Here is a 26,636-nt window from a genome sequence, read left to right as displayed (position 1 = left end):
ATTTTTCCTGTATTCTTTGAAAAATGCCCTAGTGCATAAATATTGCTTTCTTTCAACTGTATATTTATTTCATTTTTAGATTTATAAGTGGCAGCAGAGATGGCACTGCCAGAGTTTGGAGGTTTGACCATCATGAATGGAAGAGTATTCTGCTAGATATGAATGCTGGAGTTGAAGGGTATGTTGTCTTGCTCCTTTGAGGAAGTTGTTCGTTTGAGGAAGTGTTAAAATTGACTTTGATTTAATTTTTACAGTGTATATAGTTTTATTCTGTAGCTGACCATGGTTCTTAGAACTTCTGACATTTTAGGAAAAGGTCCAGTAAGTAACAGGTTCCAACTTTTAGTATTTATTATAAAGCTGTAGACCTATGACTATTAACTGATGATACAAAGGTCTGCAAAGCATTATCTCCAAAAAAGTGCAAAGCAGAGCTGGTCACCAGAATTGCTAGTATATTTGAATTCACTCCCCCAAAGAAGTTAAAATACTAAGCTGACTCTTGCACCAAGTAACACACAGCAGTTGTCTAGTATGAAAAAATATTCACAGAGGAGAAACTGTTCATAACAGTTAATCTTAGAAAAGCTACTCCATCAGTGTCATAAACTACAGTGTAACAAATTCTGCTTCATTACTTTTTATTGTACTTGCACAATTTAATCACTGTAAGCTACTTCAAGAAGGAAATCTGGTGCCACAGCTAGTTCTGCTTATCCAGCTGGGTAATTAAAAAAGATCTTTTTAGAATGATCATATCAGCAGCATAGCACTTCAGTTTAGTACTGGCTAAATGTCTGTTGTAATACTAACCAAGTTTTGTGGTCCAGTAAAAACCTTACAATATAGATAGTTAACTAGTGTTTTTTTTTTTTCATTATTTATTTTGGGTAACAAGATCCACCGAGGAAAGAGTTAAAATTTCCATGGAAGCTGTTGTTATTTTCAGGACTATACAGTTTGGCTTTTTTCCATTTTCAGGATAGCAGAGTTAAGACATGTATTGTTTGACAGACCTTTTATGTGCAGTAGTTAGCTATTTCAGTTTTGGGCAATAAAACTCTCTAGTGTAATGTGGGTGCACTTAATCAGTTTTCTTTCATTGCTGAATGTCTTTTCTATTCTTTCTTTTTTATTCAAATGTATCTGGAATATTTACAGTTGCTACATTTGTTGCTTTCACTGTCACTAAATTTTGACATTTCCCCAGTCTTTCAGCTGTTCTGCAGAAACGTGATATCTTTTTTCTGGACCCTTCTCTCTGAACTTTTGCACACTCGAGCAATTCTGTGAAAACTGACTGTTAGTTATAGCAGACGCTTTGGCTTTTGAAACTAGAGCCATACTCTCACTAAAGTCCAGGAGTGATCAGGCCTTTGTGCTTAGGGGAAATTGGGACAAGAAGTAGGCGGTAGTAATTTTAATGATGTAGCCTTTGACTTATTTGGAAGTGATTTGTCCAAATGACTGATTTATTTTAACGTCTGGATGTGAAAGTGGTATGTGAGCCACAGGTGGTGGTTTCTCTAGAGCTATTTTCCATTTCAGCTTGCTTGGAAACATCATGCCCCCCATGGTCCATGCTGTAATCATTTTTACACACAGTGACATAACACACGGCCCTATGAGTTGCCTTATCTAAGCCTGCCACTTCTCCATCCACTGATCTGAGAGCTTTTCATATAGATCAAGAAAAATAAAAGGAAAAAAAAAAAAAGCTTGGGGACCTGCTTTTTTTTTTGGAAGTGATGTGCTGATATATACTTTTCCAACTTGCAGGGAACCCCAGTATCAGACATTGAATTGTGAAGGGGTCATTTTAAACACATTGTGATGGTATTTCTATCTCACCATGGAGGGTTCCTAAATAAATCAACTGATATGACGTTTTCATGTTATATCAGACACTGATGACTGTGTTTGATAGGTCTGAGATTGAGCAAAATCTGTGAATGAGCCAACATATTTCTCTCAGAAGTGCAGTGTTTGTGTGGTGCTGGACACTAGAGGCGGTCTTATTGAGTCATAATTGCAAATTAATTTTTTCTTGTCTTTACTGTTGTACTGTGCTTTATTTTCATCTTTTAACAGGAAAATATTGCAAAACTTAGATTTTTTTTATACTTTGAATTCTGACAAACTGTTTCTAAATTACAAAGTAGCTCCAAACACTAATCACATTAAGCTGTTATAAAAATAATGTTTATTAATTTAAACTATATTTTCTTCTCAGAGAGAGTAAAATCTCCACAGTGTATTCAAATAACTTGTGGTAAAATTGTGATCCAATGTTAAAAACACAGACCAGAGTCATACGTATGGTAAACAACATATAAACTAATGTCTTTCGGCTTTTCCCGGTTAGGGGTCGCCACAGCGGAACTCCAGTCCGCTATTAATTGGCAGTGGATTTTTTTTACAGTGCTGAGTTGCCAGCCCAATGCCTAACCTTCAAAGCACGCACCTACCTGCATGTCTTTAAATGTCACTCGACCGCCGGTCATTACATCACATCTCTGTTGCTGTAGCCAAAACTGTTTGGGTTATATTTTGCCCAGGAAATGACAATGTGCAAGCTTTCAAATCACCTTCATTACATGCCCTAACAGCCAGCAGAGACACATAAAAAGCCAGTCTGAGCAACAAAAGCTTCAGAGCTTTCTTGCTGCAGAAGTGCTCTTCCTCTGCAGGTTTTGTGGAAGTGACCGTCCGCTAGTGATCATTCAAGGCTGTGTAGATGAGTACCCCTCTGGAGAAAACCTTCCACTTCATTTTCTGAGGGAAAATTGTGCATTTTTTTGTGAACAAAATATGTTATGCTAGGAAGTTTTTTAATGGGTCATCATTAATTAGTTTCTTGTATGTGTCTGTGACAAAATTGTATAAATATATTTTTCTTAATTTATACACTTTTAGAGTTAATGTTGGGAATAAGCTACTGTTTTTTGGAGAATTGCCATTTTTTAACTGAAAAACTTTATTTTCCTGTAAGGAGGTTTACTAACTCTCACAGACTCCGCTACCCATCTTTCTTTCTTCTTTCTGGTGGACAATAGATCATATATCAGTCTCCTATTCTTGCTTCCCCTGTCCACAAGAAGAAAACTGCTAAGGTGTCAGGCCAGTGCCCTCACTGCCACAACTGCTGATGGGTAACTGTTATGTTCCTGAACTTCATTTCTCAGACTTTTCATTGTTGTTTGTGTAAGTACCTCTTGTGTAGCCCTTTAGGAAGCCACTAAGGACCAGGAGTGAGACAAGTACTCTGTTCCTATAGGGTTGTCATCACTGGGCAAGGAAGAACCATTCTTTGTTTTGGGAGGAGGGGTGGGTGAGGGTCTACCAAATAGGCTAGGACGCATGATCCCAGGATAGGGCCCCTACAATGAGTCTCCCAGGAAAAGAGAGAGAGAGAAATTAAAAATGCTACTTCTGTTTCTAATTCTGTGGACAGGAAAGATTTGCTGGAATTTCTGTTCCCTCACTTACCTCAGATAGAAAAAGAATGAATTCCCTCTCATTCTTACACTGATGGTCAGAACAGCAGCTGACAAAGGGGGAATGTTTTTGTTCAGTGATTTCTCTACAAGATAGTCTTAGGAAAGTATTAATTCAGAATTCCCTCCAGAATAGCTGTTTTTGTGAGACCATACCTACAATTGAAGAGGAATGTGGGGGCAGATTAAAATTTCTATTTCCTAGCAAAGCGCTAACAAACAGGATTTTTAAAAAGAACGACAAGGAGGATCAGAAAAGAAAGGAAAGCCCCCCAAGAACCAAGGGCAGTCCAAAAAGTCAGAATGTTTACTTGTTTTCATGTGTCCCCCACCAGCATCACACACACACACACACACACACACACACACACACACACACACACACATACATCCTGGCAACCTGTCACGCAGTCTAGGTTTTCTTCCCTAGTTGCATCAGGCTAGTCCAGAGAAATGGATTCTGAAAATTACCCAGAAAGGGTATAGATGGCAATGGGAGTCTCTTGTTCCTTTTCAGGAGATTCATCTTCATCATGTAAACCAAAACATTCCTATTTCCTACAGCTGTGTAGTAAATTTTGGGGTCCTACAGCTAATTCTCTCAGATCAGATGGCTGATGGCTTTCATTCAGTTTTTTTCTGGTGTCAAAGAAAGAATAAACTTGGAGACCAGTCCCTAGATCTCTCCTTTCTCAGTCTTTTTGTGAAGGTCCCAAAGTTCAAAATGTTATCCTTCCAGATCCAATTACCTCTCATTCTCTTACTCAGTTCCATGGCAAAGTAAGGTTTAAAATATGCTTCTCATTCCTGTTGGCAAAGACTTCAGACGTTTAAGATTTTTTTTTTTTGTATCTGGCTTACTCTGTCAGTTCTGCATCTTTAGCCTTTGGTCTACCCACTGTACCAAGGATATTTACAGTGTCTGGTTCCAGTAATTCCTTACCGCAGACTTCAAGGCATTCACATCTTTCTATGTTTTGGACGATTGTATATTTGCGAGTGGTCTTTCCAGCTGTCAAGACTTTATGCTAACTGCTGTGAAACTCTTACTCTGGAGTTTTACTTGAACTTACAGGGGGATATATATATATATATATATATATATATATATATATAATCTCACTTGTCCCTTCACATAGAATATTTTGTTTTCTGGGATGTCTTCTGGATACTTCCCTAGGAAGAGGCTTTCTTCCACTAGACAAAGTAGAACTGTTTGAAGAAATCTTCCTAAACTTTTCCAACCAGTCTCTAGTATCTGTCAAAGAATTTCTCAGGATTCTGGGTTTTATGGCTTCTGCGATTACCGTGATTCCTTTGGCCAGACCTAAGAGAAAAATTCAGTGGTACATCAGGCCAGTCCAATCTCAGCATCAACATCCTTTATCTTTTCAGATTCCATTGCTGGAGTTTGTGAGTCAGGCTGTATTATGGTGGAAGGACCAGTTCTGTGTCATCCCAGGCCTTTACTTCACCCTGTCGCTTCCTCTTCAGTGTGTTAAAACACATGCTTCAAACTTCATTTTGGGGGTTGGGGGGGGCTGTATCAAAAGTGGTGAAAGTGCAAGGTCTGTGGAATAAGCAGGACGCACAAAAGCATATCATAGTCAGAGATGCTGGCAGTAATCAGTTCTTTGAAGTCCTTGAATAATTTCTGGTTCTCGGGACCTTTTCAGGTTCTCAGACAACACCACAGTGGCATGGTGTATAGATAAACAAGGGGGCACGAGATCTTACCTCCCCTTGCCGACTTGGTATGGTGACCTGGAAGGTGGCAACTTGGCTCAGTTTGACTCTTCAGACCACATGCATTCTGTCAGTGCAAAATATTGTACCAGACAAAGTTGAGCAGGACCAGGAAAACCTTCATGAGTGGAAAGTATATGGGCAACACCTCAAATAATTTGCTTCCTCCTTTCAAAACAAACAGCTAAAGAAATTCTGCTCTAGGACTCCTTGCAAACCAGCCTGTAAGACTGATGCCTTCTCATTCTCGTGTACAAGAATGTTTCTATTGATACCCAGGGTTCTCCTAAAGATCCAGAAGGACTTTTCAAAGATAATGGTGAAGACTCCCTTTTGTCTCAAGCAGCAGTTCTTCTTTGGAAACTGGCCAAGGGCAGTTAACCACAAGCTTTCCTCACAGACTGGATTCACTCTTAGAAGACCGGTATTGTTTTATACACCTCAACCTAGAAAAAACTTCATAGGAGATTACCAGGTTAACGGTTAACGGAGTGAGAGCCCTTAGAAGCCTAGCCAATATAACCCAGTTTTACCCATTATATGGCAAGCATAGCTAGTATAACTGGATTTTACCCAATATATGGCCTCTAAGGACATGAGAATGGCATAGGTCTGTGCCTATGCCTGGAGTATTTCACAGATTGCCTCTGGATCTTGATTTCACCCACTTTTAACTGCATATGTCTTCTCCATGAACCAATTGGCTATCCATCTGGTGACTTAATTTGACTGCTTTGATGATGGAATTTTGATTCCCTTTGGGCACCTTTATTCTGAGGACTAGCAATAGGTACTAAATGAGTTTATTTTATTTATTTATTTGATATTTGTTTACCAGGAAAGTCCGACTTTGAACTAAGCCAATTTTTAGCGGAGGCCTGGGGAGAAACACTCCAGATGCATGTCTTTATAATGTGGGAGGAAACTGGAGCACACTGAGGAAACCCACACAAATGCAGAGAGGGCATGCAGACTCAACACAGAAGGCACCCCACCCATAATCAAACTAGAGAACCACTTGCTGTGAGGTGGCAATGCAATCGCTGCACCGCTGTGCCATTTAAAAATATGCTAATTGAATCTTAACTGTGAAATTGGAAGTGGTTTTCTAGTTCGTGCCAATCTAAGGTCTGGATGGCTCTGATTCTTGATTTTATGTTGTTCTGGCCTTAAACCCGCCTCTTTATACCTGTCCTCAGGTTTAGTAGTTTTACAAGTCCACCTAGAAAATCGATAACATCTCCTTGGTGTCTTAACTTTTTGCTTGAAATGCTAACTCTTCTTCCATTTGAATCAGCTTATCAGGCTGATCTGAGGTTCTTCATACTTTTCTTACCGAAGGCAGGACAATGAGTGTCTTAAGTTGCATGCTTTTATGGGAAGTCAGTCCTACCTCTTTTTTCACAAGGTCACGATTTCTTACAGAACAAATTCTCTTGTGTCTAAAATGATTTCAGAGCAGTATTACTCTGTGCATCTTTCCAGGACCTAAAAATGAGGGAGAGAGAATCCCGTATACTCTGGATGTCCATAGGCAGTTAGGCTACTACTTTGACAGAACTAAATCCTTCAGGAAATCCATTATTTGTCTTCTGTGAGGGTAAGAAAAAAGAACAACCAGTGTCAAAGCAGACTGTTTGTAGATGGTTGTCTCATGTTATTTCTTTTTGTTATTCTCAGCATAACAAGTCCTCTCAAGGCAGTGTTAGGGCCCATTCTACCAGGGCTTTGGCTTTTACTGTAGATTTCTAGAAAGGGGTGGACTCTAAGTATTATAGAGGCAGTAACTTTATCTTCAGTACATACTGTCACAAAGCATTACAGAGAGGACTCCTTTTCCAGGTCCAGAACAAGCATCTAGGATCAACCTCCAGGTTCTCGTAGGTTCTTGAATTCTTTCCTCTTCCCCCATATGTTCCTTAGATAAGGTAAGCTACCCATTTAGCTTGGGTGTCTGCAACGGTGATCTAATGTTAAACATAGTGCAGTTGCATAAGTAAACTTACTGATGATAAATGTTATAATAGATCACTGCTGCAGTAGCTGTTCCCTCTCTCTATCTCTCTCTCCTTGTTTTGTGTTGGTGTATTGCCATATCGTGTGTGTGTGTGAAAGTATATATTTACATATATAAAATATTGTGTATGTAAGTAACATGTTTTGCTATTGCTTTTGCCTTTCATAGAATTACTGTTTTCAAGACTGTACACCCCTTTCTTGAGGCAAGAAAGTTCTGATGCTTTTGGTGCCCATACTGCCTTTTTATGTGGCTCTACTAGAGTCCCTGACAGGGTATGTGGAAGACACCCTGGAGATTTGAAAGCTATCCTATCATCATTTGTTGTGCAGGATGTAACACACAGAGTTTGGGATACTACAACGGTGATTTATTACAGCTACTTTTATGGTAAGTTTACTTACACAGCTGTACTTTTCTTAAACTTTTCCCCTTCTCTTTCCCCCTGTATTTCTGCTTTTAGTATTACTTCTTTGTAAAGTATTATAGGAGGTTATAGATTCATAGGATGCTACTAGGCTAGCATCCCTAGAGCCTTTACAAGCCTAGCCATGTTAATCTCAAGTATCCCCATTTGTTCTTTTGTGAGTAGTTTGCAGAACAAATTTATCAACAGAGTGGGTCTGTGATCATCACAGATTGCCCCTGTCCATGAGGGACTTGGGTGCCCCCCCTGGGGTGAATCTGTGGTCTCCAATCCAATTATCTAGGTTGCATTTGAATAGTGTCTGTGAGAAGCCCTGTTTTATGTAAATATGGAGTCTATTCTAGAGAAGCGGCACTTTGTGGAAGACTTATCTCTCTCTTCAGCATGATCTGTTAATGTCACAAGGTAGGTTGAGATCCCTAGAGCAAGTGATTCTTGAGCCATTTGATTTGTGGATATGCAGCATTTCCATTAGGGCAGGGTTGGAGAGTGCCCTATAGGCCAGGCACAAGTCACCTCTCAGCAGCCTATAAGATACAGAGTAAAGTGACAGGGCTTTCAGTCTGTCCACTTAGGTCATGGTTTGGAGTCCCTGTATTTTCTTAGTGAGAAACTTCTTGGGTATCTCCATCTGCTGCAGGTGTCTGGTGAGGTGCATGCAAAAGGGTGCCTTGTACTCTATTAGTGGTCTGATGAGAGTCGAGTACAGTGGAGTTGTAACATCTTCCTCTGCAGTGTGATAACATCACTTGACCTGGATGCTATGCCCTTGCTTATGAGGTGTGCTATGTAGAAAGGTTTCCTTACCACTTGTGGAAACTTTGTGGTCAAAGTTGAGATTGCGATCAACTTGTGTACTCAAGTCTTGTACCACTGGGTTGGAACTCGGTGGGGGGGGGGGGGTCAGTATTGTCATTTGTAGGGAATTCCATTTTGTTAAAGGGAATAATAATGCATTTTTTTGCATTTAGTTTTAGACCATGTCTTTGGTTCCAATCATTTGTTTGTATTAGCCTTTCTTGTAATATGTTGACATCTTTGGGGAACTCAATAATTGCTCTGTGTTTGCAATCATCAGCCAGCTTGATGAGCCAAAGGCAGTCTATTTTGGCCTGGACGTCTGCAAAATAGATGCCAAACAGTAAGGGGGCCCAGCACAGACCCCTGTGGTACTCTACTGGTGACTGGTCTACTGGTGAAGGTGGAGTCACCAATTTTGACTGTGTGTGTTCTGTCAGTGAGCCACTTGGGTACCCATCTAGTAATGTAAGGATTAATCTGTATCGGGGAGAGTTTCTCAATGATGCCAGAGTGGGTAATTGTGTCAAAAGCCTTGGCAAGGTTGAGATAGGCTGTGTGCACTGTCTTACATTTGTCCATGGCTTTGGTGACATTCTCAAATAAGTTTCCCAGGTTTAATAAGTATGATCTACCCTTAAAGCCAAACTGGGTTGGATCCAGCATTCGGAGGTCACCTATGTCCTCAGTGAGATTGACAGTAATTCTTAACATGGCCTTGCAGATGAAGCTGGTTAGACTTATGAGTCTGTAGTTCCCAGGATCAGGTGATGCCCCCCTCTTGTGCAGTGGGATTACTACTGCTGTTCTCCATTCTGCAGGAATGTCGTCAGTTCTCATGCTATGATTAAAGAGAATGACAAGTGGTCTGCTAGGTCTTGTTTTACATTGTTTAGTAAACAATCCAAGATATTATCTGGTCCCATTCAGGCCATGTTTTTGACTTTGGCAAGTGCAGAGATGACCTGTTCTCTAGAGATACTAGGCAGAGGGCTGGTGTCAGGTACGCTTTGGGATTTGGTAGCTGGGGATTGGGGGTGAAGTTTGCACTGAATCTGTCAGCTACCAGTTTGGTGATACCTTCTGCTGTAGTACAAGTGATCCCATCTAAAACCCTTTGGGCACATAGCTGGGTATTCCCTTTTAGACTTTGGATGTAGTTAAAGAATGCCTTATGATTATCCTTGGCAAGGGATGTGATTTAGGTTTTGTAATTTGCTTTAGAAGATTTCTGATTTTCCTGTTTAAGCTTAGGAGGGAACTCTTCCTCTGCAGTGTGATATCCCTCTTGATTTTGGACAACAGTATTGTCTTCTTGTTATATAATCTTTTTTATACTTTAAGTCCACCACAGTGCCTTGTTTTTACAGGAAGACCTAGTTTTAATTCAGTCAAGTTTAGCAGAGTTTATGCAGTCGCTTAAGTGTTTGTACATGGCATTTGTGTACACTTCTGCATAGTGATCATTGGTGTCTACGATTGAGAGTAGTATGAAGCTTTTTTTTGCCAACAAATCTCTCTATTAAATGTTTACATATGACAGGCAATCTTACATTTATATAAATGAAAAATAAATAACATGTCACCATTTTAGTTGCAAACAGTATACATCACAGACACCATTGAAACAACTGTAGTTACAAACATTATACATCACTTATAATCTATCCAGTCATTGTCAATTAAGCATTGTATGGCTCATTCAAATCCTGCCTCTTACAACTTGTTCCTGCTCTGCATATATTGTTCCCACAATTCCCATTTTTTCCTTTGTAATTTGCTCCCTCATTTTTCTAAAGATCCCAATTCCAGTTGATTTATCTCTTGTTACTAGATTTCTACTATACTTTTAGTAAAGTTGGTGTAGACTTTGATTTCCATTTTCTAGTAATTGCTTTTTTGTCAGCTACTGTAATTAGACTCAGCAAGGCTTTAGTATGTCTAGGCAATTCTGATTCTATATTATAACTCAAAAAAATCATCTCCCCAGTTAATCAAGCCAGCATCTCTGACACAGCAAAGTCTGCCAGCTCATTACACTGCCAAAAAGTATGTTCCCAGCCACCTCTTTCTTGCCTGTTACACCTCCAAAATGTGCTATCCACCTGAGGAAAAATTCTTCTTGGGGTATAAAAGTACATATATAAACACTTCTAGGCAAATATCCTAAATCTAATAGACTTTGTTGCATGTTTGAGAGCTGTAACATATATCCTCTCATTGTCTCTTTCTGAATTGCTTATCCATTCTCTCTTCTCAGTCCTTTCTGAGCTCCTCTGATTGATTCGTATAATTACCATGCAATATTTTATATGCTTTACTAATGTATTCCTTTTTTTAACAGCAGCTTCTGTTCTAGATTATATTAAAAACTCTACCTGTGCTGGTCTTTATTCAGGAGCCCATGTTTCTTTCTGTTTGCCTGTACTCTGATATTAGTCATTGATAGGGAAGGCAATCGCTAACATGCAGTCTGAATAAATTCTTGGCCTCTTCCCATTCTATTACCTTTCTTTTTCTAGTTATTTGCTCCCAGTACCTTGGTTCTTTTGCCAGTTTTCTCCAATAAATTCCAAACCCCTCTTGCCTATTATCTGTATCAATGACCACAGTCATCTCTATCGGCAAACTCTCTTTTTTTTCTCCATTCTCATGCTGGTTTGGTTATTGGAATACTCCCTGATATTTTATTAATATAATTCTTTGTATGATTTTTGTTCTCCTTAAGAGTCTGCATACAAAACCCCAGTATGTCCTTATTTCTTGAGCTTCCTCCCTATATCAGCACCATTCCTTTCCACTTTGAATTATAGTTTTCTGTTTGTGCTATGTATAAGAGCCTTAACTGTGTTGCTCTAAAGTACTCCCTCAAATTGGGTAATCCTAGTCCGCCTTGTTCTGTTGTAAGAATCAGTTTATTCCACTTGACCCTTGCTGTCTTTCCTTCCCAGATAAAATCCTTCAACACTTTTAATTGCTATACACAGCTTCTGTTGATAAAACTATACCTGACCTGTGTATAAGACTGAAGGGACTACAAACATTTTAATGGTTTGTATCTTAGTAACCATATTCATGTAGCAAAACTTCCAGTTTCTCAATTTTTGTATTATCTTTTGCTTAGTCTCTTCCCACATACCTTTAGCTGCCATCACAGCGTAATTTCTAATCCATCTTCCTAAATACTTAATTCTGTCATGTCCCCATAAATATGGATATTGTTGGACCAGTTCATGTGTGGGAACATAATTTACCAGTATTGCCTTTGTTTTAGCATCATTAATTTTGTATCCCGAGAATATTTTAAATTATCTTCTGTTCCACAACACAGTAATCTCCCTTTCTGGTTTTGTCATGTATAAAATAATATCATCTGCAAATAGAGCCAGCTTTTCCTGACAACTATAACAATTATATCCTTGAATTTCTGAGTCCCTTATTTTTTTATTTTTTTTTTTGCCAGTGGTTCTAAATATAATGCAAACAACAAAGGGGAAAGCAGACAGCCTAGCTGGTTTCTCCACTCAAGCAGGAATTATTGGAGAGGACCCCACCCACTTTAATTTGCACCTCCAATTTCTCATATTCTTCTAATCAACCTTATAATTGTATCATGGAAAACAAATGCCTCTATTGCCCTGCCCATAAAGTCCCAGTCTGCTCTGTGAAATTCTTTCTCTGCATCAAGACTCACCAATAAAAGTGGTATTTTCTTCCATTCTGCTTCCCTCTGGATCATCAATGTTCTTATTGTCAAATGTTTGCCTTCCTCCACAAAACCACACTGATCCTTATCTATCAATTGTTGTATCACTTTTGCCATTGTTTTAGCCATTTTAGACATAAACACTTTATAATCATGAAGACAAACCACACTGGCAGCTGCTTTGGTAAATTAGCGCTTTCGTTTACTGGCAAATTGTAAACTTCTTCAGATAAAATAGCCATCTTAGCACATTGCTTAAATAGTGAACATATTCTGATGTCATAAATTGCATAATTAATTATTTAATCAAACAGCAACTTTTAAAGAGAAAATGCTCATATAGGACCAAGATATTAAATATTTACTACATAGTGTTAAAATAGTATGTATTATTAATAAAGAGATTAACATACAAATAAATGTATACATATATTGATAGTATAAAAAACAGGGTAGTAATAACTACCTATATAATGCTTTTAATTTAAGCAAACTTTTACTTGAGATCATTTCATTTAGCCCTGGTGGTGAATTTGCATCAAGTTTAAGCTGCCATAGAATTTCTTTCTCCTCCAATTTTAGGCTAGATGACCCAGCCGGTATCATGAATACAATCAATGATAACAAATTGAAAATTATAGTTTTCTTAAAGATATGTTTTAGACTTCCCACATCTTGAAAGAAGGTAGTAACAAAATTAGAAAGTAAACATTCAGGCTCAGCTCTTTTTCCTCCATTATATATTGTGCTCAAAGTGCTCAAGTCGGACCCTGGATGTTCATTAATACTGAATTCTACACTGGAATTTGATTTATTGATAAATAAAAGGGGGGATAAATCACCTTTGTATCTTTTCCTGGTGACTTCCTGTATTAATCCATTCAGTAAATTTTCTGGGTAACCCCTTTTACTGAACACCCCCTTCAAGATTTCACATTCTTCATGGAATTCAGAATCCAAACAAGTCATTCTGGATGCTCTTACGAGTTGCCCCTTTACTATATTTGGATATTTTTGTGGATTTTAGGTAATCCGAACAAACATGGAGTCATGGGAAAAGAAATATCCAAGTATCAAAGTATCCATGTCGATACGACCATCAATAAATAGGTCTCTGATGAATCCAGAGACTTTACGTATTGCCCCATTCATTTCATTCAACGATACTTCTAAATAGGAATCATTCCCCAATAATTCACTCATACTGTTTAAATAATCCACTTTATCCGTAAAAACCAGACCTCCACCTTTGTCTGGTTTCATTATTCTAACATCAGTAAACTTCAAACACTCCAGGGCATCCCTTTCCTCTTTAGTTAAATTGGCATCGTTATGCTTAAAAGGGGCTTCAGCTAAATTCCTGTTGTCATTTTCGCAGATTTTCTCAAACAAAGCCAGAGTGGGATGCAAGATAGGGTTAAAAACACTTGCTAACCTCAAATCGGTGGAAGGATTTATAGAACACTGGTTGTTAAATAATGAATTCAAATTTTAACTTCCTGGTAAAGATTTTTAAATCCACTAAAGCCTTTTCTACCTTAAAGCGGGTAGAAGGAACAAATGTTAAGCCCTTAGCCAAAACATCTATTAACTCTATTCCAGGTGTAAAAGAAGAGTAATTAAACATTTTGAAATCTCCTGTGGAATTGAATAAAACAGAAGGTGTCCTGTTAATTCCTAAAAGTAATTCAGGACTTAACGTTTCCTCCTGTTGTTCTTCCTCTTCTTCTTCCTCTTCTTCCACTGTCCCTGTTTCCTGTTCTGATATTGCTGTCGATTCTGGGTGGTCTTCGAGGATACCTGAAAACCCCCCTCCTCTTCAAGAAAGTCATCATCATCATTGTATTGATTGTTAGAAGATGGCTTACTAGATTTACTAGCAATACGTTCACTTCTCCTAATACTTGGTGCAGGGTTATCTTTTTGAACTGGATTATTAATATTATCCCCAGTTATATTATCAGAAATTGTGACACTACCCTGGTTAGTATTGGATTTTGGCCTGTTGTTACCTACAGGTGGTGGTGGTGGGTAGGGGGAACCTTTCTCATAAGCATCTTGGTCTCTTTTTAATTTCTTTCTCTTATTCTCTTGTTTCCCCAAAACATTTTCCATGCTTGAAAATATTCTTAGGAAATCAAATCTATACCTAGAAAAGTCAGGGTCATTTCTTATGATGTTATCAAGTTCTGAAAGTTCCTTTTTTAGAATGTCTATTTGTTCATTATAATAAACGATCAATATAGTAAAGGGGCAACTTCTAAGAGCATCCAGAATGACTAGTTTGGATTCTGAATTCCATGAAGAATGTGAAATCTTGAAGGGGATGTTCAGTAAAAGGGGTTACCCAGAAAATTTACTGAATGGGTTAATGCAGGAAGTCACCAGGAAAAGATACAAAGGTGATTTCTCCCCCCTTTTATTTATCAATAAATCAAATTCCAGTGTAGAATTCAGTATTAATGAACATCCAGGGTCCGACTTGAGCACTTTGAGCACAATATATAATGGAGGAAAAAGAGCTGAGCCTGAATGTTTACTTTCTAATTTTGTTACTACCTTCTTTCAAGATGTGGGAAGTCTGAAACATATCTTTAAGAAAAACTGGGCTTTCTTGATTAATGATGTTGACATCAATAAAATTATTGCACCAGAACCTAAATTCACTTATAGACGGGGTTTAAATTTAAAAGAGATCCTTGAACAAGGAAGCACTTACATCTACAAACCCCATTGTGGAATGTATAAGTGTGAATGTTGTTCTTGGTGCAAATATATCAAGACTGTTAGCTCCATTACAATACGGAAGCATAGGATTTACATTAATAATAAATTCAACTGTAACTCTAAGGGGGTTATTTATTTAGGAATATGTGCCCTATGTACATCATTTTACGTGGGCAAAACTGATAGAAGTTTTAAACATCGTGTGCATGAACACATTTATGCCATTAATAAGCAGAATTCTTGTAATGCTTTGGCTAGGCATGTTATACAGAACCCCGGCCATAATTTTCAATTTGTTATCATTGATTGTATTCATGATACCGGGCGGGGGGGGGGGGTCCATCTAGCCTAAAATTGGAGGAGAAAGAAATTCTGTGGCAGCTTAAACTTGATGCAAATTCACCACCAGGGCTAAATGAAATGATCTCAATTAAAAGTTTGCTTAAATTAAAAGCATTATATAGGTAGTTATTACTACCCTGTTTTTTATACTATCAATATATGTATACATTTATTTGTATGTTAATCTCTTTATTAATACATACTATTTTAACACTATGTAGTAAATATTTAATATCTTGGTCCTATATGAGCATTTTCTCTTTAAAAGTTGCTGTTTGATTAAATCAATTAATTATGCAATTTATGACATCAGAATATGTTCACTATTTAAGCAATGTGCTAAGATGGCTATTTTATCTGAAGAAGTTTACAATTTGCCAGTAAACGAAAGTGCTAATTTACCAAAGCAGTTGCCAGTGTGGTTTGTCTTCATTTTTTTTTAATTTTATCAGTGTTTGATTTTCTTTTGTGGAGTTACTTTATAATCATGGTTTAATATTGAAATGGGCCTGTATGAAGCTGGATCCAATTAATCTTTACCATCTTCTTGGTATTACCGTTACTACCACCTTCTTCCAGGTTGCTGATACTTCTCTTAAAATACTGTTAAACAAAACCTTCTAGATCTTTATCAGTTTTTTCCTTCTTACTTCCAAAGTTCCACAGGAATACCATCTACTCCTGGGGACTGTCCCGTAGATTGGTAATACATAGCCATTTTTCTCATCCCTTCCTATCCTAAGTGTTCGTAATTGAACATCATTTACCTCTAGCTTTGGCATGTTTTAATTCTTCCATAATCATTTCGATTTGTACCTTTTCTTTGTTTCCATATTCCTCTGCTTTATACAAACTTTCATAAAATTTCCCAAATATTCCTAATACTTCTACAGGGTCTCTTGTTATCTTTCTTGTTATAGGCTTCCTAAGCTTGGTGACAGCCCTTTCCACTTTTTGTTACCTGTATTGTTCTGCTAAAAGTTTTTGTGCTCTAGAATTATTATCAAAAACAGTTGCTTAACAGCAATCTTTCTAAACTCGTGTATATTATCGAGGTAGTCCCCTTATTTTCTATTTAGCATTCTGCAGTTGCACCTTTTCTTCCGAAAGATTCTCCCTATTTTGCAATACTTTAAACATTTTTCATTCCCTCTAAATAATTCTTGCTGTTTAACCACATCTCCCTTTCATTTATTTCCACCCTAGTTTTAAACTCCACTTTAATTTTATCCCACTCCCTAGCTATATTTTCAGAAGAAAATTCTATCTTCTGCAGTAGTTCTTGAATTAATTCCAAAGCTCAATCCTTGAATTTCTCTCTCTTCAACCCATAGGTGGGAAAGTGCCAATGTCTCATTTTTATTTCCTTACCTTGTGTTTTTATTTTAGTTATTAGCACGTGATCTGAAATAGGTATTGGGTGCATTTCAAGACCTTCAGTTAAATGCACATGTTCCTATGAGCTATAAAATTTAGCCTAGCCCAGTTTTTGTATCGAGGTGAGGAATATGTAAATTCACTCCGAACACCTAGTACTGAATTCGCATCTTTCATGCCAAACATTTTCATAAATTTCTTCAAAAATCTACTCTCCTTTTATTATATTTTCCATTCTAGCCCCCCCCAGACACATCTTCACTGTTGCAATCCAAATTCTAGTCTCCACCTATAAGTAATATTCTTTGCTGAAAGCTGATTATTTCTCCCAGAATTTTCTTAAGCTCTATTATAGCAGTTTTAGGGGGGTTATTAATGCATGGCAATGTAATCCTCCTCCCTAGCCAGTAGCCTCTTAGTACTGTTTATCTTCCATTATCTTTTTTCCTCTTCTATCACTATTGGAGCTCCTCTTGCAGTTAATACAAGTACTCTTTTTACTTCCCTCAGATATTCCACTGAATAACCATCCTGAAAACCTTTCTTTATCAAATTCATATATTCATTTCTTTCTGGGTGTGTCTTCTGTAGCATGGCTATTTGCACTGTACATTTTTAATATAGTTCACTGCTCTTTCGTATATTTATCTGTAAGACCATTCAGATTGAAAGATATTACAAAAAGCATAATTTTCTTGTATAGTTATTACAACCTTTTATGTACAACTGCTTTTTGTTAAATGTCTAGTTCCGACTTCTATGTTACATGTGTATACTGTTGGGCAGGTTGTTTTTTTATACAGTTGTTTCTTGTCATATCCACTTGTGCATGTGCCACATCTTAATAACTTTTTGTTTTTTTGCAAGCCCTCAAACAGAACAAACAACCCCCCTCCCCCCCAAAAAAAACCCTCCTAAAACCTATTAACTTAATAACACAAAAATGTGTACATCTTCAAATATAGTTGATAGTTACACAGACAGGCTAAAATTAACCAAAAAGAAAGGTTAGTCATGCTAAAATGCATGGAACAGCCTGTGCTTACTAGTAAGACTATTTGATTTTGTACATCTTTATAGCTGTCCCAGTTGCAAAAACATTTGAATGCTTTCAGTAAACACTTTCTCCAAGCTATTTCTCTTTATCAACTTGTCTTCTAGTGACATACAAACCAGACACAAAACTGCTAAGGGTACATTGTGTATTAGAAAAAAAGCCTTACAATATTCAGTATTATTTTTCATTTACATGCTTTGTAATACACTTGTTACTGGATAATATCTAGGGTTTTAACACGGTCCTTTCCCTATGCAAGCATGGGAAAAAGTACACTGATTTTTCTTTTGTCATACTCACTTAACCCAGCTGTTTATATTAGTATCCCCATTGCATTTAAAAAAAAAAACTGAGAAACGTTTACTTCAAGTCTAATTAATTTTGTATTATCTTTAAAGCTGTCACACTTAGGAAAACACCTGACTGGCTAAGACATAATGCTCTCTGAAAACAATTTATCGGTTCTTTTCCCTCAGCCAGTCCCCTTCCACCAGACCATCTCCAGTTTCTCTTTATCAGATTTTCTCCATGGAGACATGAAGACCAGCTGCAGAAATGCTACTTACTATACATACATGCAATTGCTAGGGAAAAAACCCTCATTATTCAATACTGATTTTCATTTACTTGCTGTCTCTTAAAACAAAGGTCGTTAATCGGTCATTTCCCCATTCAAGAATAAAAAAAGCATATTAATTTGAACTTTGTCATGCCTTTTAATCAGCCCCCCCCATTTTTTGATCATTGCATTGTTTATATTTCTCAAAACTGTGCAAGAATAAAGAGAGAAGGGGGGAGAAAATGAACACCACCTGTTTACAATCCCCATTACACTTAGAAATAGCATGCAAAGTAAACCATGCACCACAAATACAGTACTGTTCAGAAAATAGTGTTTTCTGTACTTAGCATTTTCTCCTCCCCAAAGCATTTTTCAGAACATCAATAACATGAAGTAGGGCATATCCTTTAGAGTCCCCCATACAAACAAATTTTTGAAAGTGAAATTTTTACAGATTTTCTTGTTCTGTCATATTTCAGAAATGTAATTATTGCATTATAATCCCACATTAAGTTACTGATTTTATTACTGTTCTCCATCACCCAAATCCTGTCTTCTTAATTTCCAGCATACTCTCAGTTCTTCTAGTCAACTCTCATGCTCTCTTCCTTCTTTTCAACATTTTCCGCTAAAGTACTGGAAAAGGTCTCATAGGTGTGCAGTCTCTTTGTGGTCTTTATTACCAGCAGAATCTCATTCTGTTTCACAGCTCAGTTTTTGTTGGACAGACTTTTATATTTCCTCTGTAGCATGCACTTAATCAAAAATTATTTTGTCCCTTCAGGGAAGAATACTTTGAAAACAGCTGGATGCAGCAGTTTGAATCTCACACCTGCATCTCAACATTTTCAGAATAGTGGAATTAATTTACTTCTCTTGCCTGGTGTAGAATGAGTAATAGTTCTCCACAAACACTCTGCTGTCTCCCACTTTAAGTATTTTGTTCTTCTTCCACAGTTTTGTTAGAATCAACTTCTGCAGGAAGGATCGCATCTTTAATATTATAGGTCTAGGTTGCTTTCTTATGGCTATGTTTGGAGCATACACAAGATGTGCCCATTTAACTAACAGCTCCTGCTATGGAATACCAGTCCAGTTGCTTATTTGAGCATTCATAAAATTAATGCAGTCTGTTTTTTCCAGCTTTTCTGCTATAGCTGAAAATCTCAGGTTTTCCCTATGTTCTGTGTCCTCTAATTCAGTTATTTTTTTTGAAATATCTCTTTCCTGAGCAGTCTCATATTCAGCCAGCCTTTTCTTCATTTCCACCTCTGATTTTTGCAGTTTTATCATCTCATCTGAATATCTCTTTAAAGCTTCTTCCATTTGTTCCAGCCTTTTGTTCTTTGTGTTGATATACTCTACCAGTGTTTTGTTTATTTTAACCAGGTCTGTATGCAGTTGTCTTATGTCTTCCTGTAGGTTATTGGAAGTCATGTCTGAAGGTTGCATTCTTTCTGCTGAAGAGCTGCAGAGCTCTCCCTAGTTAGTGTTTCTTCCTCACTTTTTGTAGCTGATTTTTTTCCAGGTCTCCTCTGTGTTTCTTTATTCCTGGCATCCAGGCAGTGCACTTACTAGCCAGTTGCTGAAATATATCCATAAACGCAGGTCTACTAGCCTTCTCTGCTGAGTTTGTTTTCACATTGGGAGAGCTAGAAACAAGCTGTTACTCAGTGTGCAGCCGTCTTGGACAGCAGTGGTATGAAGCTTTTATACCATTGCTTAGTACGCTGTACGTAGCTTTGGTGGAGTTTTTTATAATTTTTGTTCCTACGAGGGTGTCAGTTCCAGTAGATCTGAAGTAGTTAACTTCATTTATCGGCAACCTGTGGGTATTCGGATCCATATTGGATCTGAGCCGGCAACATTTTTCAAGGATCTGCTCCAAGCTCCTCCCCTTAACCACAATCCATCACATCTCCTACCTTCCCCCAGATCTCGTTTGCCACTTCATGCGTATGCATCATGGTCTCTATAGCTCCAAGTTGGGTGTAGTACGTGGTACTTTTTGATATATACTTAGTGTGCGAGTGTAGTCGTTTTTTGGTCATCCCTTTCCTCCCCTTCGTCGTTCATCAGTTTTCTGTCAAAAAAAATAGTAGTTTAAAAAGTTAAGATTTGTGAGGTATTCTAGGCCTAACCATCCTTAGTGTGTGTGTGTGCGTGTTGGTTTAGTTTTGGCTGAGTGTTGTGTGGTGATGGCTGAGCAGCCAAAACCAACCTTTAAAAAATGCAGTGTGGCCACAAGCTTTCACTGGCTGATGGCCACACTCTGTGTGATATTTTCCTGGGTGTTCCTCACCTATCTTTGCCTTGTAGTGTGTGTGCAGGGTTCTACCCTAGGGCATTGAAAGAAAGGAAGGAAAAGCTGGTAGCTAAGGGCCTGCTACCATTTTCTGCATTGGACTCTACCTTGACATTGGCTCCAGTAGCCGTCCAACCCCCCTCCCTCTAAGCCTTCTGAGACTGGGACAAAATCAAAGGACAAAGACAAGGATAAGAGAGACAAGGATAAAAGAAGGGAAAGGCACCACAAATGGTCTCCAGAGCGGGAGCCATTTCCCAGTCCGCCTACTAAAGCTTGTCAGGACCACCTCTCCTTGACTCCACTCCCTGAGGTTCTCCCCAGAGCCGACTGAGCCCTCGGACCAGAGGCCTTCTTTGAGGTAGTCTCACAGACCAGCCAAATCAAAATTTGTCGCCTCCTCGTGGTCGACTCGGAATCTGTCAGAGCTTGACATGGACAGGATGATGTGGAAGTTCATTTGGACCCAAATCCAAATGGGAGTCTTGCCATGCCCCTCTCCGGCTGGAGAGGGGACCTCTATGCCCTTCTTACATCCAATCTCTCCTTCCCTTATCCGACCTGCGATTTTGGGGTTTATCCGAGGATCCTTTGTTTCTGATTGCAATGCACATCCCGGGATGCTCCAACATTTTAGCGGACAGATTGAGTTGGGCTATCCTAATATCTTACGAGTGGTCTCTGAAACAGTCAATAGCGGAGAAGATCTTCCTTGCGTGGGGTCAGCCTTGCTGCAATCTCTTCGCATCTCCTTCCAACACAAAGTGCAGCGAGTTCTTTGATCTGATCCCCTCACCAGGGGACTCCCCCAGAGACTCTCTCGTCCATGCTTGGCCTCCTGGATTACTGTATGCTTATCCCCCGTTACCTCTCATTCCGAAGTTTCTTCAGAAAGCTTGCCAACCGGGGTGGAAAGTGATCCTCATTGCCCCGTTCTGGCCTCATCAGGTATAGTTCCCCTTCCTCTGGTCTCATGCTTTAACTCCAACAGGGATTCTGGATCCCTGCCTGGATCTCATCTCTCATCCCTCAGCCATCAGTCCACCTGATCTGGGCAACCTCAAGCTGACAGACTCTGTTCCACAGGTTGCAGATAAATGAAGTTAACTACTTCAGATTAAGAAGTTATGTACTCACCATAACGTTCCATCTGAGTAGTTATACTTCATTTTCTGCAACCGTCCTGCCCTCCTTCCCCCGAACCTGATCTAGGTTAGTGCTGTTATTGAGTTGCTAATAGTTTGAATAGTTGCAAACTCGATCTGAGGGAAGGTAGGAGATGTGAGGGATTATGGGTAAGGGGAGGAGCTTGGAGCAGATGCTTGAAAAATGTTGCTGGCTCGGATCCGAATACCCACATGTTGCAGAAAATTAAGTATAACTACTCAGATGGAACCTTATGGTGAGTACTTAACTTCTTTTTAATGCCAAACAAGACTGATTTGTGATCTGACCTAACCAGGCAGGGCATCATGCATGGAAAAGTACAGTGACCCCCTGTGTTGGGGAGTACTGTGTCCAGAACATTAGAGCCCCTAGCAGGGGAGCAGACTATTTGTTCCAGAGCATTTGTGTTAACAAAGTCCAGTAACCTCTGAGTGAGCATATTTTTTGCTAGTGTATATCCCCAGTCTATGAAGGGATAGTTGAAATCTCCCATGACTAAGGTGTTGGGCGGGATAGCGAGGGATTCTAGTAAATTGAGGTAGGAGGTGTGCTTATCCTGGTTCATAGTGGGGCATCTATAGCTAGCAATGATGTTGGATGGTACTTTTCCCCCTAGTTAATTGGACATGGAGTAGTTTGAGAGAGTTGAGCTGTTTGACCGGTCTCAAAATGTATTTGATTTTAATGAAGATGGCTACACCTCCACCTTTAGTTCCTTCATGCTCATTTTGAGGTATGAGTATGTGAAAGGCATTGTAGCCTTGCACATCCGGGATGCTGTCAGCAGCCTTAAACCATGTCTCAGTAACTGCACAGTCGTCAGCATCCTTTAAGCTGAGGCGTGCATCCAGGGAGAGTATAGTTTTGAGCTTAGACTCCTAGCATTAATCAGCATGGCCCTGAGTTTCTCGATTAGATTTTGCTACGTTGGAAAATTTGTTGTTTTGTCATTGCTTGAAAAAGACACTATATGGAGGAGCCAAGGGCCTTTGCCAGTATCCAAGAGCCTGGAAGGACAGGTGCAGACCATTTCTAGCAAAGCACTGAGGGCTGTCTACCATATCTTCCCAGGGTGACAGATACTGATTCCCCCTGGACTGACATCAGAAGCTGAGCCAATTGTTGAAGTCAATCATTTTTTGTTTATATTGTGGCATCATCCTGGATGAGGGTAGGATACTGCTTAGAGCTAGAGATCTGTCTGGGGCACACAATCAGAGTTCCAGTCATGTTTTTTCTTCATATAGTCCAGAAAGCTACTTCTCAAGTAATTCACTCCAAAATGAACTGTGATAGAGTCATAATGGTACTTGTTGAGTGACTTGAGTGCATGCATGATTTGTCGGATCCTGGCACCTGATAAGCAGTTGACCGTGACATTCTCCTTGTCCAGTCTGGTGACTCACTATAGAGTCGCCTATGACCAAGACATTTGTGTTTTGCCTTGGGGGCTTATATCTTGAGACACAAATCTGTGTCTCCTTTATATATGTAATGGTCTCCTTTTATGCTTAGTGGTGAGTGGGGGTGGTGTACATTTGAGAGGTTTCTGTTCTCTTGTTAGGCTTTTAGTGAGTACATCCACATATGTAGGTTTGTGGCTTGACCTTATTTTGTGTGAGAGGTGAAGTGTGTGTGCTGACAACCTGTTTGTCTAGTTTGTTTTTATATGAAAGAACTGACTCCAATTCCAGTGTATTTGCATCTGTTACATAAGGTGTTAGTTTGCTTTAGGAGTAAATGGTTGTCAGTATACATAAATCAATTGCTACAGTGCCTCAAAATGGCCATATCAGTCAAGCTGGCAGGAGTGATGGTGGGAAACTTACCCATCCATTGTGGAAGGATTTTTCTGAATGTGGTGTTTGGGAAGGAAATGGGCTAGCTGGGCTAGGTCACAAACAGAAAAAATGAAGCAGCAATTCAATTAAGTACAGTTTTATTATTATTAATTATTAGAATGATGCAAGTAGTAAGGTCTTACTTGTCATGCGTGAGTAGACATACGGTAGGTAAATGATGGTCAGTGGTTTGACATACTGTGAGGGATCGGTTTTGCAAGTGTATTTACTGCGGTGGTACAGCGGTAGTGTTTCCTCACAGCAAGAGGTTCTCCTGTTCGGTTCACAGCTGGAGTGCCTTCTGTGTGGAGTCTGCATGTCCTCCCCGCGGTCGAGTGGCCTCCGAAAGACATGCGTGAATGGGCGTGCCTTTGCTGAAGGTTGGGCGTCGGGCTGGCAACTCGGCACCATAACAAAATCTACTGCCAATCACTGTGGCGAACCCTAACCAGGAAAAGCCAAAATGACAAACAACTGTGACAGTTCCCTGGACTGTTTAAATAGTAATAGACTTAATGACAGTTGTCAGTGCAGTGTAGAGGAGGAAGAACATAGTCGGGTAATTTGGTACAAGGATTGGTGGTGGCTCTGTCACCCGCACAGCAAACTGTTCTGGATCTTAGTAGTTTGAGAGATCCTGGTTGAAGAAGTCAGAGCTGGGTTTCTCTTCTCATGTGAATTTCTTTTAGTCTGCTTACCACCAAACTGGCTTATTGTCTGTACAGCTGCTCCTGGGATTGCCTCTTGGAAGCACCACCCTTCCTTCAAGGGATTGTGTCATTGACTGGCTCTGAACTGTCTTTTTCCTCCTAGAATGGGAACGCCTATCCTCCCATGCAAGCTCTGTCAAGTGCCCAAGCCACAGTTACCAGTTTTTGGTCACCTTTGATATAGTCTATGGTTTTGTTTTTTCCAGTTTTGGCCCATTGCTTAACCAGTAGAACCCTTCTGTGACCAACTTTTCCGATGTCCTCAGGTAATAACACCTCTTATTACTTTTGTTGTAGGGGGTCCCCCACCTTTAATGTTGGTGTATTATTTAGTGGTGCCTTAAGTCTCTTTCCTAGTATTGGGAGTGAGAACGGGCCACTGATGGGCATTAATCCTGTACTGGTTTGAGATTTTTGATGCGTCTACAGCCCCTACTTTTGGTTTGAAAGCTCAGTGCAGTACCCTGCTAGATTTCTCATTTCAGGTGCTTGCTTCTGCACAGTCACAGTATGTGGCTAGAGATTGCAAGTGCTCCTTGACTGGGCTCACAGTGCCCTGGTCACTTGCCCTTGAAGCCACACTTTTTTGGAAGTATCCATAAGATGGTGCTTCTATTTGAAATCTAAGCCAGTGCCTTCCACTGAGAATGTGTAAGCCTATGTCAGCTGCAGACTGCATCCTTCCTTGGTTGCCTTATTCAGCACCCAAGCTAATTGAACCTGGGTTGGCTGGATCACAGTAAGATTTTTTTTTATCCCTGAATGCAGTGGGACCGTATTTCTCACTTAACACATGATCTGGTATTTTCTTTTTTCATCCGATTCAATCTTTGGGTTGTCAGATCCAACCTCTCAACCATTTTTGAAGCTTAAGGATCCAGGGTCTGACGCCTTCCCTACCCATAATTGCATCCACTGCACCTTAGTGTCTGAGATTTTATTTGCTGCCTGAAGTATTCAGTCGCATCCAAGGACTCCTCTTCAGACCATAATATTATTACTATTAAAATTATTTTCTATTCTTAAATTTTCTAATATTAGTAGATATAAGTATTGAACCTCTCTTACTCTTTCCTAAAAACAGAAGCTTAATTGTTTTTTCAGTACAGTTATTCATAGCATAGTCTTCAGTAGTTTTTGTAGTGTGTGTGTGTGTGTGTGTGTGTGTGTGTGTGTTACGGTCCATTATTATAATTCTGTGCTTAATACAGTTGAGAAGAAGTGACACAAGACCCCAAGGCACAAGCTTAAACAGTTTATTACCATAATCAACAAATTAAATCAAAAATAAAGATGGTCTGTACTTACAAGCATTAAAGGAATTATCAAGCCCACTGATAGCTGCACTGTATAGATAAGTTCCCCTATCTGTTTAGTCAACACACTTGCAGGCACTGATGCATCCAAGAACTCGGTCTAAGCTAAATGTTCGTGTTAATCAAAGCAAATCAGTCAAATCAAATCCAGAAGACGAGTTCCGTTAAGACAGGGCTGACACTGGCAGAATAGCTGTATGCTCAGTTCAGGCTAGAGCAAAGATCAATCAAATCTGGATGGTGAGTTCCATCCTATTATCATCCTTTGAGCTTTTTATAGGTTTGAGCAGGCCATAGGGTCAACAGGTTTGGCTGATGACATCCAGATCATAAGTTTAATCATAAACTGATGGAATATTTTAGAAAATTACAAATCATTTCCTAAGTTGTAAACAAGTCCTGTAATGTCTGGTTTTATGCATTACTTCCTCTTCTAAGAGAACAGTTATCCCTTAGCTGACTGCATACTTGTGATAATGCCTCTTATTTGACTCAGTAAGCTGATTAACATTTTTTCAAGTTAATCAAAGTTAAATACACTAAAGTTCAGTAAGCAAGGTTTGCACTTAAAGCATGTGTCTAGCATATTTTACAAAAAAGCTATATGCAAGATGCAGTCCCTTAATATAACTGTTGTCATTTCATTGTACGCAGGAGTGAGGTGGTCGAGGCACCTAATAATTTGGGCAAGCTGTGTGGGCCCATCACAGTGTGCGAGATGTATATCATTAATAGTTACTAGTTTAGGACAGTAGGTTTGAATCATATTATTATTGCCTGTAATTAAAAAAAAAAAAGTTTCTTTAGTGCTAGCAGTAGTCTCTTTACTATTAGTTTGCTTATAGTATGACAGATAAGATCCAAGGGTTTAAAAAGCATACAGCATGCAGGCATAAGATCCAACTGGAGGACCCACACCCTTTGCATGTATTTTTGTTTGGGTGCTGCCCACTAGGAGGTGGATTGTAAAGGCTGTGTGTCTTTTGTATCTAGAACCATCCAAGCTTGAAAAGAAAAACTTAAAGGTTGTTTTTCCCCCTT

The 26,636-nt window shown here is 39.0% G+C and overlaps 1 protein-coding gene across 1 annotated transcript in view; it reads left to right on the top strand.

The window, feature by feature from the left end:
- Nucleotides 1-26,636, top strand: part of BRWD1 (bromodomain and WD repeat domain containing 1) — a gene marked incomplete in the record, with an annotated part of 4,378,631 nt that overhangs the window by 1,477,131 nt on the left and 2,874,864 nt on the right. Inside the window, 1 exon segment of the mRNA XM_044071461.1 lies at nucleotides 80-178. Within this exon segment, the coding sequence (XP_043927396.1) occupies nucleotides 80-178 (99 nt within the window).

This window comes from Protopterus annectens, chromosome 5.part0 (genome assembly GCF_019279795.1).
Source record: "Protopterus annectens isolate FY-2018-M chromosome 5.part0, PAN1.0, whole genome shotgun sequence".
NCBI classification, from domain to species: Eukaryota; Metazoa; Chordata; order Ceratodontiformes; family Protopteridae; genus Protopterus; species Protopterus annectens.
The sequence above is the reverse complement of the archived record's forward strand: the minus strand, read 5'-3'. Positions and strand labels throughout refer to the sequence as shown.